The sequence below is a fragment of the Pelecanus crispus genome, chromosome 3 (assembly GCF_030463565.1).
Source record: "Pelecanus crispus isolate bPelCri1 chromosome 3, bPelCri1.pri, whole genome shotgun sequence".
Classification (NCBI taxonomy): domain Eukaryota; kingdom Metazoa; phylum Chordata; class Aves; order Pelecaniformes; family Pelecanidae; genus Pelecanus; species Pelecanus crispus.
Window position 1 is genome coordinate 55,410,357 of NC_134645.1, and position 14,504 is coordinate 55,424,860.

Here is a 14,504-nt window from a genome sequence, read left to right on the forward strand (position 1 = left end):
AAATGAAGCAAAGTCAAGCGAGCATTTTAATGACATGAGAAAAAAAAGCCGAACCTTATGGTTAGTTTCAATAACTTGACTTTCCATTTTGCAAAAATGAAGAAAAACCAGAGGAGACTCATGCCTGAGCTCTGTCTCTGCTGCTGGGGAAAGGGGAGGCAGTGTGTGTGGGAAGGAGAGGGGATTCCTGGGGGGACACCAGTTCTGATTTGGTTTATCAGCCTGCTTAAGTGTTAGCATCCAGGTCAGAGACATTCCACTCCTAATTTCTAGGGTCTGCATCAGCATTCATAGTGCCAAGCTATGTGACTCTAGGATCCTGCTAGGTATAAATTTTCAAAAAGACTTTTTTTTCCTGGTTGGAAATGACTGATACAGCGATACCCATACCCAAGGAGGGATGGGGAGAAACATGTGCACCCCCTCCCAACCCTCTGCAGTTGGACTTTATACCCTGCAGGGTTTCATATATGCAGTTAATAATGTTGGAGATTTGCTCCTATACCTGTCTATTCTGGCTTCAGGCTCACAGCTTAGAAACACTGCACTGTTGAAAGAATAGAGAAAAAAGTGTAGCTGAGGGAAAAAATATGCATGCTCTAGATACGGGAAGTAATTCAAATATTAGACGAAATAGTGTCATATACAATGTCTAATTTAATGAAGTTATATTGGACTTGTGCTAATAGAATCACTGTGAGCTTAGAAAAGACATTAGACAAGACGAACTAATTACAAGAGATAGCATATCTCTGTGTAAGGTGGTAAAGATAAAAGATGTATGCTGTTACTCTGGATTAACTCAAAAGTTATTTGTGGCCATATAAGTAAAGACTAGAAGGAGTATCCTCTAGTGTGGTGCGGCAGCTGTTCTGTACTAAATTGCTAGCATAATCTCATGAAATTGCTTGCACTAATTCATTTCAGCGTACCAATGAGTCTGATGGCATAATGCTGAGCTGTGGGGGTTCTCTCCTGCCCTGTACATAGCAAAGCATATCCATTTTCCCCTGCATTCCTAGTCCAGTGCAGCCACTGAGCTTTGGGTAAATTTTAACAGCCTTGGAAATTTATGACCACAGTGCAACATTCTTCTCTGACCCATCGAAAAGGCCTATCCACCTAGCAAGGCCTGCCTTTTCTCTTTTATGCACAAGGGACAAAATTAAGTCAATTTCTGTATCAGCATGATGTCTATCCAGAGCAGAATATTTTTCCATATTTTGCAGAAATCTGTGGGTATTCAAAAATAGATATTCCTCCGCCAGGTAGAAATTGTTCAGTATTACTTCACAAGTACCAGTGTACCAGTTTTATACCTCCTGATTAAAGTGTTTATCCCTCTTGATTAAGAGCAACCACACTGGACTGGACTTCAGCTGTACAGTAAAAATGATCAGGAATTGTTTTGTTATTCTCAGTATTATTTTTGAAGTGTTGCAGAAAGAGCCGGATGTTAAAGTGTTTTGTTTATTTCATAGGCAAATAATAAGTCATGCGCCATAAAAATGGATAGGCCATCTTTGATGTTCATTGACAGATCCAAAGCAAGGCATTCTTTATGAGAAAACACTGCATTGCTAATAAAGTGATCCCAACAGCCGAGCTTGTGCTGCTTAATTTGTTTCCATGGAGTGATATTATAATTCTGACATACTGAAAAATCGCCTCGCAGAGACTCATATTGCATTTGTTGCTGAGTGCATCTTTGATATAACATTTGTTATTGTAGTGCTTGGGGTGTCTTCAGAGGAGTAATATTCTAAATGAACCTGGCTGTATTATCCCTTTAATGTGGAGTAGAATTTTGCATTAAATTTTCAGCTTGTTTCAAATGTGTTTCACCAGTTATTCATCACGCGCGGTCTGTTCAAGAATAGGGACAGTATATCAATATAAAATCAGAAAAATCCTTAACTCTCTATCTTTGGGGAACCTCTCAGGTCGTTCCAATTTTTTTTCTTAGATGAACAGACAGCACAATCTCTTGTATTTATGCCTGCTTGTCAGGTTTTTTTATAGTAGAAACACGAATCACTGTTTGTAATGCAGGATTAGCCTGTCTCACACAATGTTATTAGAATTAGACCTGACTAGAGAGTGACTTAATTTCTTTTTCTTCTGTATTTAACTTTAGTTTTCATCCCACACCAGCTTTTGTGCTCCCAGGAACACTCTGCCTCTTATGTTAGAGTAAATATTGAAGAACATACGTATCATTTGTCTGGATTTGCACAGATAAAAAATGAGAGCAGTATGTAGTCCCCCCTCCGTGGGCTCCTGTGTTCTGAGCTGCCAGTAAAATGTAAAAAGATTGTACTATGATGTCCTATTAGACCTCAAGACTGGAAGGACAGTTTGTATTGAACACAGGCATTTTTCATAATTATGTTGCCTGCAGGGTTGCCACCTGCCCTAATGATTAAGGTGAAATGCAAAACCATCTTCATTTCACAAATGGAACTTTGCCATGTTCCCTCACAGAGAGCAATAAGATATGCATACATGTATTGCTGTTGCGAAGGAGGAAGAAAAATATTAGAATTAGGTAACAATTAAGATTTCAACTGCGTTACGAGAGTGCCGGTCAGTTTTAGACGATTGCTTCATTCTTTAGTGTTCTGGAAATGGTTTTCTGTCATAAAATCCCTATGAAAAAGAGAAAATCATAGCCATTCATCCAGATATGTCTGTACTATTCTGTGAGACATAATATATTCCATGGCTTTTTAAAATTCTCTTTTGGTTGGATGGGTTTATTGTCCATGAACATTTATTTTTAGAGTAGCCTGGGCTTGCCTCATAGTCTGAGTCATTTATGTAGCAATTTAAATATTTGTCTAAGCTCTCAGTGAAAGGCTCATGTTGAAGTCTTATAAATGCTGCACAGATTAAAGGAATAGCATTTTTTATATACTGTTTATACAGAATGACGTCATATCCCGGGAAAAAAAGAAATGCAAAAGTAGAAAGAAAAGCATTGCTGTTTCTGGGTCACTGAATATTGTTTGCCATTATCCTTTCTCCAATAGTAATTTTGTGCATGCTTATGCACATGTAAGTAAGAGAGTGAGACCTACATGTGTACATCTTGGGTTTTCTGACAGATATTTTTTGAGCTTGGCATATTGATTTTCCTGTAGTGTGGACAGAAAATAACCTTTTAAAATTGCATTTTAATGTCCTTGAACACTAGTTTTGTAATTAAAAAATGGAAAGCTGTGTTTGTTCTCTGGCACCTGGCCACATCTTGCGTGATGGTACAATGGTTTATTCTACATTTCATAGTCTGTGTGATAAGCTCACTTGGTAAAATAAAAGTGAGATGGAAATTTATTGCAACATGAGTTGCTGAAACTGTTCCTTCTGTCTGTCATTCTCAAAATTATAGGAGGACAGTTTCCTTAATGCAACTTTTAAGGGGAAAAAGAAGAAATATTTACTCTCCAAATCTGATTCGCAGCGCTTGGACTGTACAATGTACTTCTGTTTTCAAGACATCAGCTGGCTGTTTGAACTTCAGTTTAATTTCAGCTTAGAAAGCTTTTAGCATTTTCTATATTGCATCAGTTTAATTCTGGTATTCAGAAATGACAATCTTTTAAAGACTTACCCTTCAGTAACTGGCAAACGAAATTCTTCTATAATTATTTTTGCCTTGTGTTGACTTTTATTCAGGGATAGCTGGATTTGCCCTGAGAAGACAATCTCCTCTCTTATAAAGTCTCCACCACATGCTGAAAGCTCCTGACCTCTCACTTGCCTTCTCAAAGGTACCGATCATCATCAAAGGCCAGTGCCAGCATGAAGGTGGGAGTTTGAGAGAACAAGGTTTGCTTTAGAGATTTCAACTACTTTTTGAATAAAAGATGAGAAAACCTTTCATGAATTGAGCTGATTGAGCTAAAAACCTAGTATATTGAGAGTGAAGAGCTCCTTTCAGCCCAGATCCCTGCAATGAGATTTTCGCTACCAAGCTTTATATGGTGGAAGGTATTGAGTCTTCCAAAAGAAGTTTAGAGTAGCTCTGTTGTATCGCAACTTAAAAAAAAAAAAATCACCTGGTTATGTTAGGAGCCTTAGACTTGCTGATTTTCTGACTCTTTGATGTAATGAATAAACTGTAGGAGTAACTTCTGTTAATTAAGAAACATTTTTAAAAAAGAAATTATGTTGTTTCTGTAAAATTTACTTCAATTTGACAAAAGGCAGTACTTACATGGGAAGAAGGGAGTATCCTTTTTATTTTTTCTTCTGGAGCTGCTGTATTTGAGCAGTAAAGGTCGTAGTTCAATTTCTCATTACAGATAGAGAGCACAGATTCTGTTTTGTTGCATGTGTTTAGTATTCACTGACTTCACTGAGAATTGCATGGATGAATTTACGCCTGTAACTTAAACTGCAATATCGAGCAAACAGATGGTACAGACTATTAGTCAAATATGTTTGCACTATTGCATGGTCTCCCTGAGGTCTTAGTCTCTTGGGCAATACTGAATTTTTTTTAGAAAATTTCCCCCCTCTAACAGACCCTTTCGACAGTTCATCATATAGCAGTGCAGCATATACAGAAAACTGCCAAAAATAACAAGCAGTGGCATGCTGGCATTGTGTAGCTCAGTACAATTCAGGGTTTGCTGATGTGAGTAAATAGTACTTGTTCAAATCTGGTTTAAATATTGTTTTAAATATGCAAAAAGCAAGCAAGGAAGCAGGTTCTAAACTGAAATGGCAGGTCAATATTCCTGCTGGTATTTTCTGTAGTAAAGATTAAAAGAAACCCTAGTAGGAAATGGCTAACGTGGTTCGTTACTTCTAGTCATTTGGCTTTAAAGCATCATTAAAAGAAACAGTGAGTAGCAGCACAGGGAAGGCCAGCTTTGTGCAATGTGAGAAAGCCAGGCCAGCAGAATTTTCTCTAATCTGAGATGCTCTATTTGCTGCCAGTAGTCAAACTTTATGTGATCCTTTCCTAACTCTACTGTGGTCCCTTTGCAGAATTTTTGCACAAGTACTTCACGAGAGCCAAAATGCCTTTTGTGTCTTTGGATAGTTTCAAAATTAAGTGCATACAAACAAAAATGTAACCCATTCAGTTGGGCAACTAACATCTCTGGTAACTGATCAGAACAGGAGAAATATTGTGTCCTGACAATCAAGCTTTCATGAAACTTTCTTGAATATTAGCTTTAGCAGCCTTTTTGATAGCAAAAAAATGTATTGGTCTTTTTATTGACTTCAGCTGTCACAAGTCAACCAAGAAAAAAAGAAAATCAACATAATACGGTTTGACAGAGGTATTAATCAGGAGAAAAGGGTTTTTAAATTCTGAATTATTTAAAAAGGAAGTAGATTTCTTATTGCAGATTAAGCTTTGCAAAAAGGGGCACTTAAATATATCCTTTATTGGCACACAGTCTTTTTAACAAAGTATTACACTTTGTGTACATAGCCAATTTTTTTGCTAGTATGAACATGTGTAAGCACCATTGACTTAACTGTAGCTATGCTAGGTTGCTTGAGCTGAAGAACTGCCCCGCCATTTGTAGTTTTAGAGAGACTTCTAAAGACTTACAGGAAAGACCTTCACCAGGTTGACCTCTGGGTACGTAAACCACATGCAAGTATTGCTTGTTGTGCTCTCTGGTTTAATGTTGCCCAACTGCAGAACTGAGCTCTGCAATCTAAATACATGCCTGCTGACTTTGAAAAGACAGAATTCAATAATTCTTGCTTTTGAAAATATCTCCTTTTATATTTTTTCTCCAAAGGAATCTATATAATTTAAACACTCTAACATACCTCTTTTTGGGTGTATATTTGTTTTACCTTGCTATCTACTTATCTAGATTACCGTACAGAAGAATATCCTCTGGAAACTGATGTCATCAAAATGGCATGAGTACAAGTAAAGAACCCCTTGTAATTTTTTACTTCACTTTTTTGTTTTTACTGCATATATTGTTTCTTACACCAGTTGTAAAGTGGCCAGTACAAGACATTTGGGTACTAAAGGGTTGTCTCCCAATTTGTAAATATACTGCTGACTGCAGTCAGCAGTTAATTTACAAAAAATAAATCATCAGATGTTTTAGTGTGTCCAATGCTGCTTGTAGCATTTTGAAATAGATCTATAGCTAAGACATACTATACTTGCTGAGAAAAGTTCTCATACCTTTAGGTAAGACAAGGGAATAACCACTGTGCATCTGTTGAACAAAAATTTATTTGGTTTTCTTTCTTGGGGAAAAATGTTCCATAACTGAACCTACCCTAGTCACAATAGATTGTTAAAATAGGTATTGGAAGCAGAAGTATGAGTTAATGGGTCAGAGAATTTCAGTTTGCAAATGTGGCTCAAATGCATGGTCAACATTGAGAATTCAGGAGGTAAATAAATAAGGCCTTTTGTTAATAATAAATCAATAGGTAAACCTAGTGATTACAAGCTGGTTTCATGAGAGGGTTTTGACTGTGATGTGTGATTTTATGATTGATGGTGGTTAGCAATAATTGATCTGCCAGATAAAGTTGTGTGTCCACGTGAATCCCCTGCATTTTAAGACCTGCAGATGTAAAGCTTGCGACTTGAGATGACAGATTATTCACAGAACAGTTTTATCACCTTTCTTTCTTTAAAAATTAAATCTTTCTTATACAAAGGATGATGTCTGTAAGTACAATGTAGGTCTACAAATTAATGAAGCTTTAAGTTTGTTTACATTAGAAAATTATCTAGGCAACAGAGAAAAAAACTCAATAATTTACTATTTACAAAAATATTGCTCATGAAGGTTGTTAACAAAATTGTGAAAATGGTTATAATAATACCCTTCTGTGGGATCGGTGAGAAAACATTTCTACATCTTTCACAATGCACAAGCACAAGCAGTATTCCAAAGATAGTCTTACGTGCTTATATACTGTAAATTATACACTTGATATTCTTCAGAATATCTTCTTCTCCTTTCAGTAAAACATTTATGCATTCCAGACACTCTCTTTAGTTTTGTCTTTGTTCATGTTCACATAACATCAAAAATGAGAAAAGGTCACCCGAAACATCAAAACATTTAATTAACACAAGCACAGCAAAGTCACTTCATACTTTGAAATCATTGTCAGTTCCCATAGAGTGACCATACTGTCACCAGCACAGGATTGCTTTTCACTGGAAGAGATGCAGACAGCAGAAAGGTGTATTTTTTACACCAATATTCCAATTAGTTGAACAGGTGGAAGAGACTGGGAAAATGACATAACAAACAAATGCACGCTAATTACAGGATTTCAAACCCGTGAAGTTTTGCGTGAAAGCCTAGCCCGACTCCCTCTTCTTGCTAGCCCGTTACCATTCCCAGTGTTACCACCCACGGCGCGGGTCTGTGGTCTTCCTGTCATCCCTCCTCGCTCAACAGTGTTGTCTGGGCTCGGTTGTGCCGTGCCGAGTACTTGTACCTTGTGTACGGAGTCCCAGCTGCTGTGTCCTACTGTAGCTAGAGATTGCCTGTGCTCTGGATGGATACCCACTATAACAAGCACCTCTGAGCTGCAGGCTTCCCTTGTCACCTTCCCTTGCTGTGCACCTGTGGCAGGCCAGTGTGCACTTCCCTACATATATATATATAAAAAATCGTTGCTATATTGCAAGTACTGCTCTTAGAGTGGTGCGTTTCCAAACTTGTAGAATTATTTTTATGAATATGGAACGTTTTTCATATCTGTACTCCAGTCAAATACAATTCTAGGTGGAGCAGTCAGAACAAAAAAGATACACATCCATTAATTTTCTCAGCATGAAGTGGTTATTCTTGTGTATTTGAAACATTTTTCAGTTGCAAGCTCGGTTTAGCAATTAGCACTGTGGAAAGATACCCTTTGAAGGGCACTGATAGGTATTCTTACATGGTTATGTTCAGAGCTCACAAAAGGGTATGTACATTTCAGAATTAACAAGTGTTGATGCAGACATAAATTTTAAGTGAGAGAAATGGAAGTTACACTGTGTTCATAATGTAAATGCTCAGTTTGCACAGAACTAAATTTGATGGGAAAATTTCCATACTCAAAGTTAAGCATGTGCAGAAATGATTGGGATTGCAGCTGTTGGGTGAAATTAAGTTCATCTAACCTTAAAAGTCTGAAAGGTACTTGTGAAAATCTTACCTAGGCACCTTAGATTCCTCAATTAATGGAGATAAGCGGATACCTTTTTTGGGCCTGTCTCAGGAATCACCCTGTGAAGGTGTGTATTTCCTTCTATTGACTAAAAAGGAAGCATGCAATGAATATATTAGACTCATATAGCCAATATTTAGATGCTTAAATTCAGGGAATTGAATCTCACCCAACTGTACCATTTGGGGAAAGATGAAATTTAAAATGCAAAGCAGGATATAATGCTACAAACATATGGTAGAAGATAAGATGTGGCACGCAGTCCTACACTAGAGATACATATGCTTGCAACTACAGTCAGTGAAGACGTCGTATGCTTTTCTGTGATTCTCTGAGGCTACAGTTCAGCCAGTGCCCGTCCCACCACCCAGCCAGGAGCAGCTGGGGGCACTGGGGCAGCCCCAGCCCCGGGCATCGGGCACCTCCCTGGGGATGGGGACGGGCTGAGGCTGGGCCTGAACGTGGGCCCGTGGCTGGGCCTGCCTCAGCAGGGCCCATGGCCGGGCAGGGCTGTGGGCAGCTGGAGACCGGCCCTGCTGAGGCGTCGCTGGGCCAGGGGCTGACGGCCCCGGGGGCTGATGTGGGGTCCTGGGCCGTGGGGAGCCCCGGGGGGCCAGGTGGGGACAGCCAGGGCTGGTGGTGACCCCAGGGCCCTGGTGCTTGCGTTGGTTCTCAGTCAGCTGTATTTGTAACAGCAATCATTTCTTGCTTTCCTTTTACCAGTTTCTGCAATATTAAACAGTTGATTTAATTTTTCCTTTGCCTTCTCACTAGAGAACATAAGTCATACAAAGTGATAATTTTAAGCAAAAACAAAACCAGAAGCTAATTCTGTCTGAGAAAAAATATGTGAAAGCTTGGGTAATCAAATTGGTAGTAGTTAGAATCATAGTTTAATTACAAGTGTAGCTGAAAATGTGTGTTCAGACCAGTTGAAATCAGTGGATTTATGATGTTAGGAGACATTAAACTGTCCTTCCCAAATTTTGCTTCTTTATTCTTCTCTTGGAGATACATATGCTTATATGAACAGATTAAAAATATCTTTATATCTTTATGAAGAGAATACCACAATGTAAAATGTAAATTTACAGTTGCAAATTTCTGTAACTTTGAATGTACCTTTCATTCATAATTGCAGCATTTGGAGTTAAATAATAAAGCAATATGAGAATCAAGCAACAACAAAATTATTCAAACAAGTAATTTGGGGTATGATGGAACATTTAGAAGCAAATAATATGCTTAAATTTAATTTAAGTAATAAATGCTTAAATACAAGCAAAGAAATTACTTGTGATGAGTTTATAAAGCTGCCGGTGCTTTGAACGGGGTATCATCCCTTCATAACTTAGTTTTCTGCTTGGACTCAGGCTCATTCCTAAAACATCGCATTGGTATTATGGGTCTTATCGCTTTGAGGTCAATGGAGCTATGTCAGAGGAAAAAGTGATATAAAAATACTAAAGACTTGCATCAATTTTATATTTCTTACATCTTGCTCTGCCTTCACAGTTAGCAAAAACCTGTAACAGTCATTGTAGCTAAGAACACATGAAACACATAGGTTTGAATGTGAGGTGAAAGAGGGAACTGATAAACAATTTAGCTGCCATTTTATCAGTCTGCAAATGTCCTCCTCCTGAGTTTTGCCTTCTGATTAAAGGCAGTTGTCCATGCTTTTGCATAATTTCCTTTTAACATTCTTATGTATGATTGTTATTGATTGATTTATTTAAAATGCCTATGGTTCAGTTTATGTCTGTGGAAATTTCATCTATGCCTGGATTTTTTCAAGTAATAATTGGGAAGAGGGAAACAGAAAGTTTCAGTAACTGTTGAGACCAGTGATTATAAGGGTTTCTGTACGACAGAGGGCATAAAAACTAAACCTCAAAGCATTCTACACAAAATAGCAGAAATCTGTAAAGTGCAGATTATTTAATTCATGTGGCACTTGCTAGTTGCACATCAGAGACTTAGAAAATACATTTTTCTTTTAACCTTTGGTGTGCATAGTTTGCAAGTGAACCCATTGGGTGCTGTGCTTAACTTGTAATAATTTTCAAGTTGCCATGTGTGTTTGCATATACATGAATATGTTGATAGATATATGGGTGGTTTTGTGGGTGAGGTGACAAATAGTTCTTAATGCTGTTCAGCAGAATAGGTATTTTTAATATCTTTTCTTTTTATTTATGGAATGGTTATTTGTCTATAGCCTTTGTCTCTAGTCACAGTGCAGGAATTTAACATCGTCCAAGACTTTTTCAAAACTCCCAGATATTTGGTAAAAATGGGTCACAGTGCTGGAGCATGTTTTACAAAGGTCCACTTACAGAACAGAAGAAATTAAAGTAGAAATAGGAAATATCAGAAATAAATCCAAAAATATCCAAAATGAAAGGAAGATGTTTTGATCTTACTTCTTTTATGTTTTCCATGTTTCTTCTTTATGTCCACTTTTTCCTCAAATTATTGTTTGACAACAGTAATTTCCATTGTTTCCTGAAATTATTGCTTCTGCAATGTGAAGATCTGAAGGACTTCTTACAGACAGCTGACTGTTGATGTGTGTCAGTATAATTCAATATTGCACGCATTTGACATTTCTGAACCCATTGTTGCTGGAAAGCATCATGCCAACAGTGACGTGGTTTTTAAGCTCTCTCTCCTCCTTCTTTGCTGGCAACTTCAGGATATTTTGTATAATCAGCTTTCAAGATCTACTATGAAAAGACTGAAAACTAGATTGGGCAAGTCTCTGAAAAATAGACTATACAAAATATTGTGTTGGGAAGAAGATGCAGCAGTGGACATCTAGTAACACTTAAAAAACATATACATTTTTATATATATGTCCATATATATCTTCATACTTTTACACATTTTTTTACAAACAAAGGTCCTTGGTTCCAAACTGTTTATAGTCTCTAACATGGAAGAAAGAGAGGATGCATGTAAGCAGTTCAGATAAGGGAGATTATATAAATTATGCATGAGGGCAGAATGGGATGGATTTCTGGGAGAAATAGACATTCAGGAATATGATTTCAAGGAGAATAGAAAGAGAAAAAGTTCTTCCTGGGCCAGAAAAAGGAAACTTTCCCATCTTAAAGGATTTAGTGAGTAATAAATTGGAAAGGATATGATTGGTTGAAGAAGAAGCTGTAAAGACTGCAAAAAGCAGAGACAAGCAGAAAGCAGTTTAGTTGGTGTTACAAAGCTAACATCTGTCAAAGATTAACATGCAGTATTACATGAAATCGTAATTATCCTCTACACTTAGAAATTCCTGTAGCAGTGTACAATCAATGCAGATATTTTCAGGGAAAATTACATGCATAAAAAAATTAATAATTACGTAAGAGCTTGAGGGTAAGAGAGAGGAACCATGTTTTATGCAGTGAGTTCTGATCTGAAACACAGAGAAGTCAAGAGCTCTGGACTATCAGTCAGGCCTCAGGTCAAAAAGTTAGTGAGACATTTAGAGCAGTTGATACATTCAGGGTTGGGATGAGCTGGAAGATGGAGACGTAAATCCCAGTGAAAATGGACAGAAAAATGCTGCATAGCAGTCATTCTGTGGTGGAAGGAGTAAAGACAACTTTAAGTACATTGAGAACAAGAAACAAAATAAACAATGAGAGCCTAAGCGTGGGGGAAATGAGGAGAGAAATTAAAGGTGATACAGAGGTTGTGGTCCTAGAAGTTGAGGAGAATAAAAACCCATTAAAAAAGAATCACTCAGAGCTAAAACTCACACATTCAAATATGTGAATATCCTTGTGTGTGAGAGGAGGGAAGAGGTGGGTTGAAAGAAGCCTATAAGAATATCATAGGTTTTATTAAATGGGAAGAAATAGTAATAGGTAATGAGACAAGCCAATAATAGATAATTCTTACCACATGCTTAAACCTTGGCCACCTTAAACCTTAGCTACCTTTAAAATGGTTTGCTGATGAAGTTGCGTTGATGGTGCATTCTCCACCTGTACCTCCTCTGAATGGAGATAAAGCATTTACCAGCAAGAAGCTGATCTGAATGTCATTTAAACCAGTTCTCTAAGTAGAAAAAGTTATACCAGCAGAAGACTTGTACTAGTATAATCGTGTCTATAGTAGGGTTTTTGCCTTTTTTAGTTATGTTGCTTGCAAGTATAAAGGCTTTTCCCTTTGTATCCCTAAGACAGCTATGCCAACAGAAGTTGTGAGTTTAGGCTCATTGGCTTTCAGTGAAGCCACAGTGCTGATGGAGATTTCCTGACAACTGTCTCCAAATTCATTTGCATCCTTTTAATGGCAGTCATTAAGAGTGAGAGGTAACTATTTGTAGTTGCATCAGCAGAAAAGCAGGTTGATAAAAATCGTAGTTCCTCCCATGTTCTGGGGAGGACTGTGTTCTTAATTCCTTTTAAGGAATTTTCTCTGTTCACAAGCAGATGCTTCAATTTATGATAAGAAGAATAAAGTCTATATTGCTTTCACAGTCTACACGTTTATCCCTTGCCAGAAATAGTCTAGTACTGTACAAAAGTGAGTAGCAGCACTGGATTTCATCACCAGGAAGGTAATCACAGTCTGAACAGGTCAGTAAAGTGCATGGCATCTAGCAAGACACATTCTTTCTTACTGGCTGGTACAGATGTGAAAGTCTGTAGTGATTGAACATTAATCTGATTGCAAAGTTTGGGCAAATCACTCCCCTGCCTGCATAGTTAGTTTGTGCATTGCACCTGTGGGTGACAACTACATGTTTGTGAAATGGGTTGTATTTGTGACAGCCAAAATTAAAGTGATCTGTGGGGCCTATGAAATCCTTCAGGGAATCAGGGAAAGCCTGGATTACACTTAGAAATGAGTCCAAACCTGATGTTTGAATCAGAATTCAGCTTTGGGTAGCTCCAAGGTTTTGATGTGAGATCCTCTTTTAACAGGCTTTTTGGCTTACACTAAGGGGCTGGCAGTATCTGGCCGACAGTGCTGCCCTTTTCATCTTGGTTTTGCTTGTAGTCCTTTGGGGAAAGGGCTAAAATATTCAGAATATAACCTTTCTAAGCGTTCTTGGTAGCATGCTCGGAAATGTGGAAAGATTATTTGATAGATGTTTTTCAGCATTCTGGTGCCCTCGGAACCATGGCTAATCTTTCTAATCTTCTTTATCTAAGGCAATCTGTATATTCTATCCTCTCTGCATCTATGTATCTTATGCTGAAACTACACTGACAGGAAGCTCTAAAATGCCTATTTTTGTTTCTTTCCAACAGCTGGCTGTCCAGACTCCTTGATTAAAGAGCTTCATCACTTCAGGATTCTGGGAGAAGAACAGGTGAGTTAGCATCTCAAAGGCAGCGTCTTAATGTCATGAAAGATAGACGCTAATGAGACAGTTTCGTCTCTCTCCAGGGAGGCAGAGTGTATCTCGTGACCCCCAATGACCTGAAATGTGGGGGGAAAAACACACAGGAGATATGTGTGAGATATTTCTTTTTTCATTCTATCCATCAGCCTTGACAGGTTATTAATTGGTACATCTGCTATCTGCCACCGCTTTTCGGCTTTTGACTACAGCAGTAAACAGGCTCTCTAAAACAGCAGACAGACAAACAATCTGACTACGGGATTGATACTTACAGCTACTCATGATATTATCTATCTCTTTTTGTGGCCTTTTTTCTCTTTAAAAGTGTGTCTGTTATTCATAATCATAGCTGTGCTTTGCACTCAGAAAACTATTTCCGTAGAGGGATCTTAGGAAGCGTAAGTGAAGTATGCTTTACAACACTCACAAGATGGTCACAGTTATTATTTTGTCAATAGTGAAATTAACGTACAAAGGCATTGAGAAAATGGCCTTAAATTTTGAGAGACAAGTTGAATTTTCAAATGCTTAATGCTTCTGAAATTCAAGTTGTCTTTGTCTCTGAAGTATCTCTCCTAATGTACTGGTTATAGAGCCTAACTGCCTGACATAGAGTTGCAGGTACTAGGGACCGAGGGCCTGAAAGCTCAGCATTAAGGTGTTGTACATGAGAATATCTGCATCTTTTAATGAACCCGGCACCAAGGGACTTGCACAAGGTTATATGAGGGCTGTGAGAGAGGTAGGAGCAGCTCCTGAAATGTTAATTCAAAGTTTGGTTTCTTAGTTTTTAGATCAGATTGCATTGTCAAGAACACCCTGTTGCTTCTTTCCCTGTCACTCTCCCCATTTTTTATTACAGTTAGGGGTGCTGGTACATTTCTAGCCTTCCAGTTTTCCTCCAGCAGCCCCCCACTTCAGTTGTTATAGGAAGTCAAAAGCCAAATTCCCCAGGGACTCAGCT

At 38.1% G+C, this 14,504-nt stretch overlaps 1 protein-coding gene across 1 annotated transcript in view; it reads left to right on the forward strand.

The window, feature by feature from the left end:
• Positions 1–14,504, forward strand: part of PRKN (parkin RBR E3 ubiquitin protein ligase) — a 699,368-nt gene that overhangs the window by 520,817 nt on the left and 164,047 nt on the right. Inside the window, exon 8 of the mRNA XM_075707694.1 lies at positions 13,446–13,507. Within this exon, the coding sequence (XP_075563809.1) occupies positions 13,446–13,507 (62 nt within the window). The remainder of the gene's footprint in view (positions 1–13,445; positions 13,508–14,504) is intronic.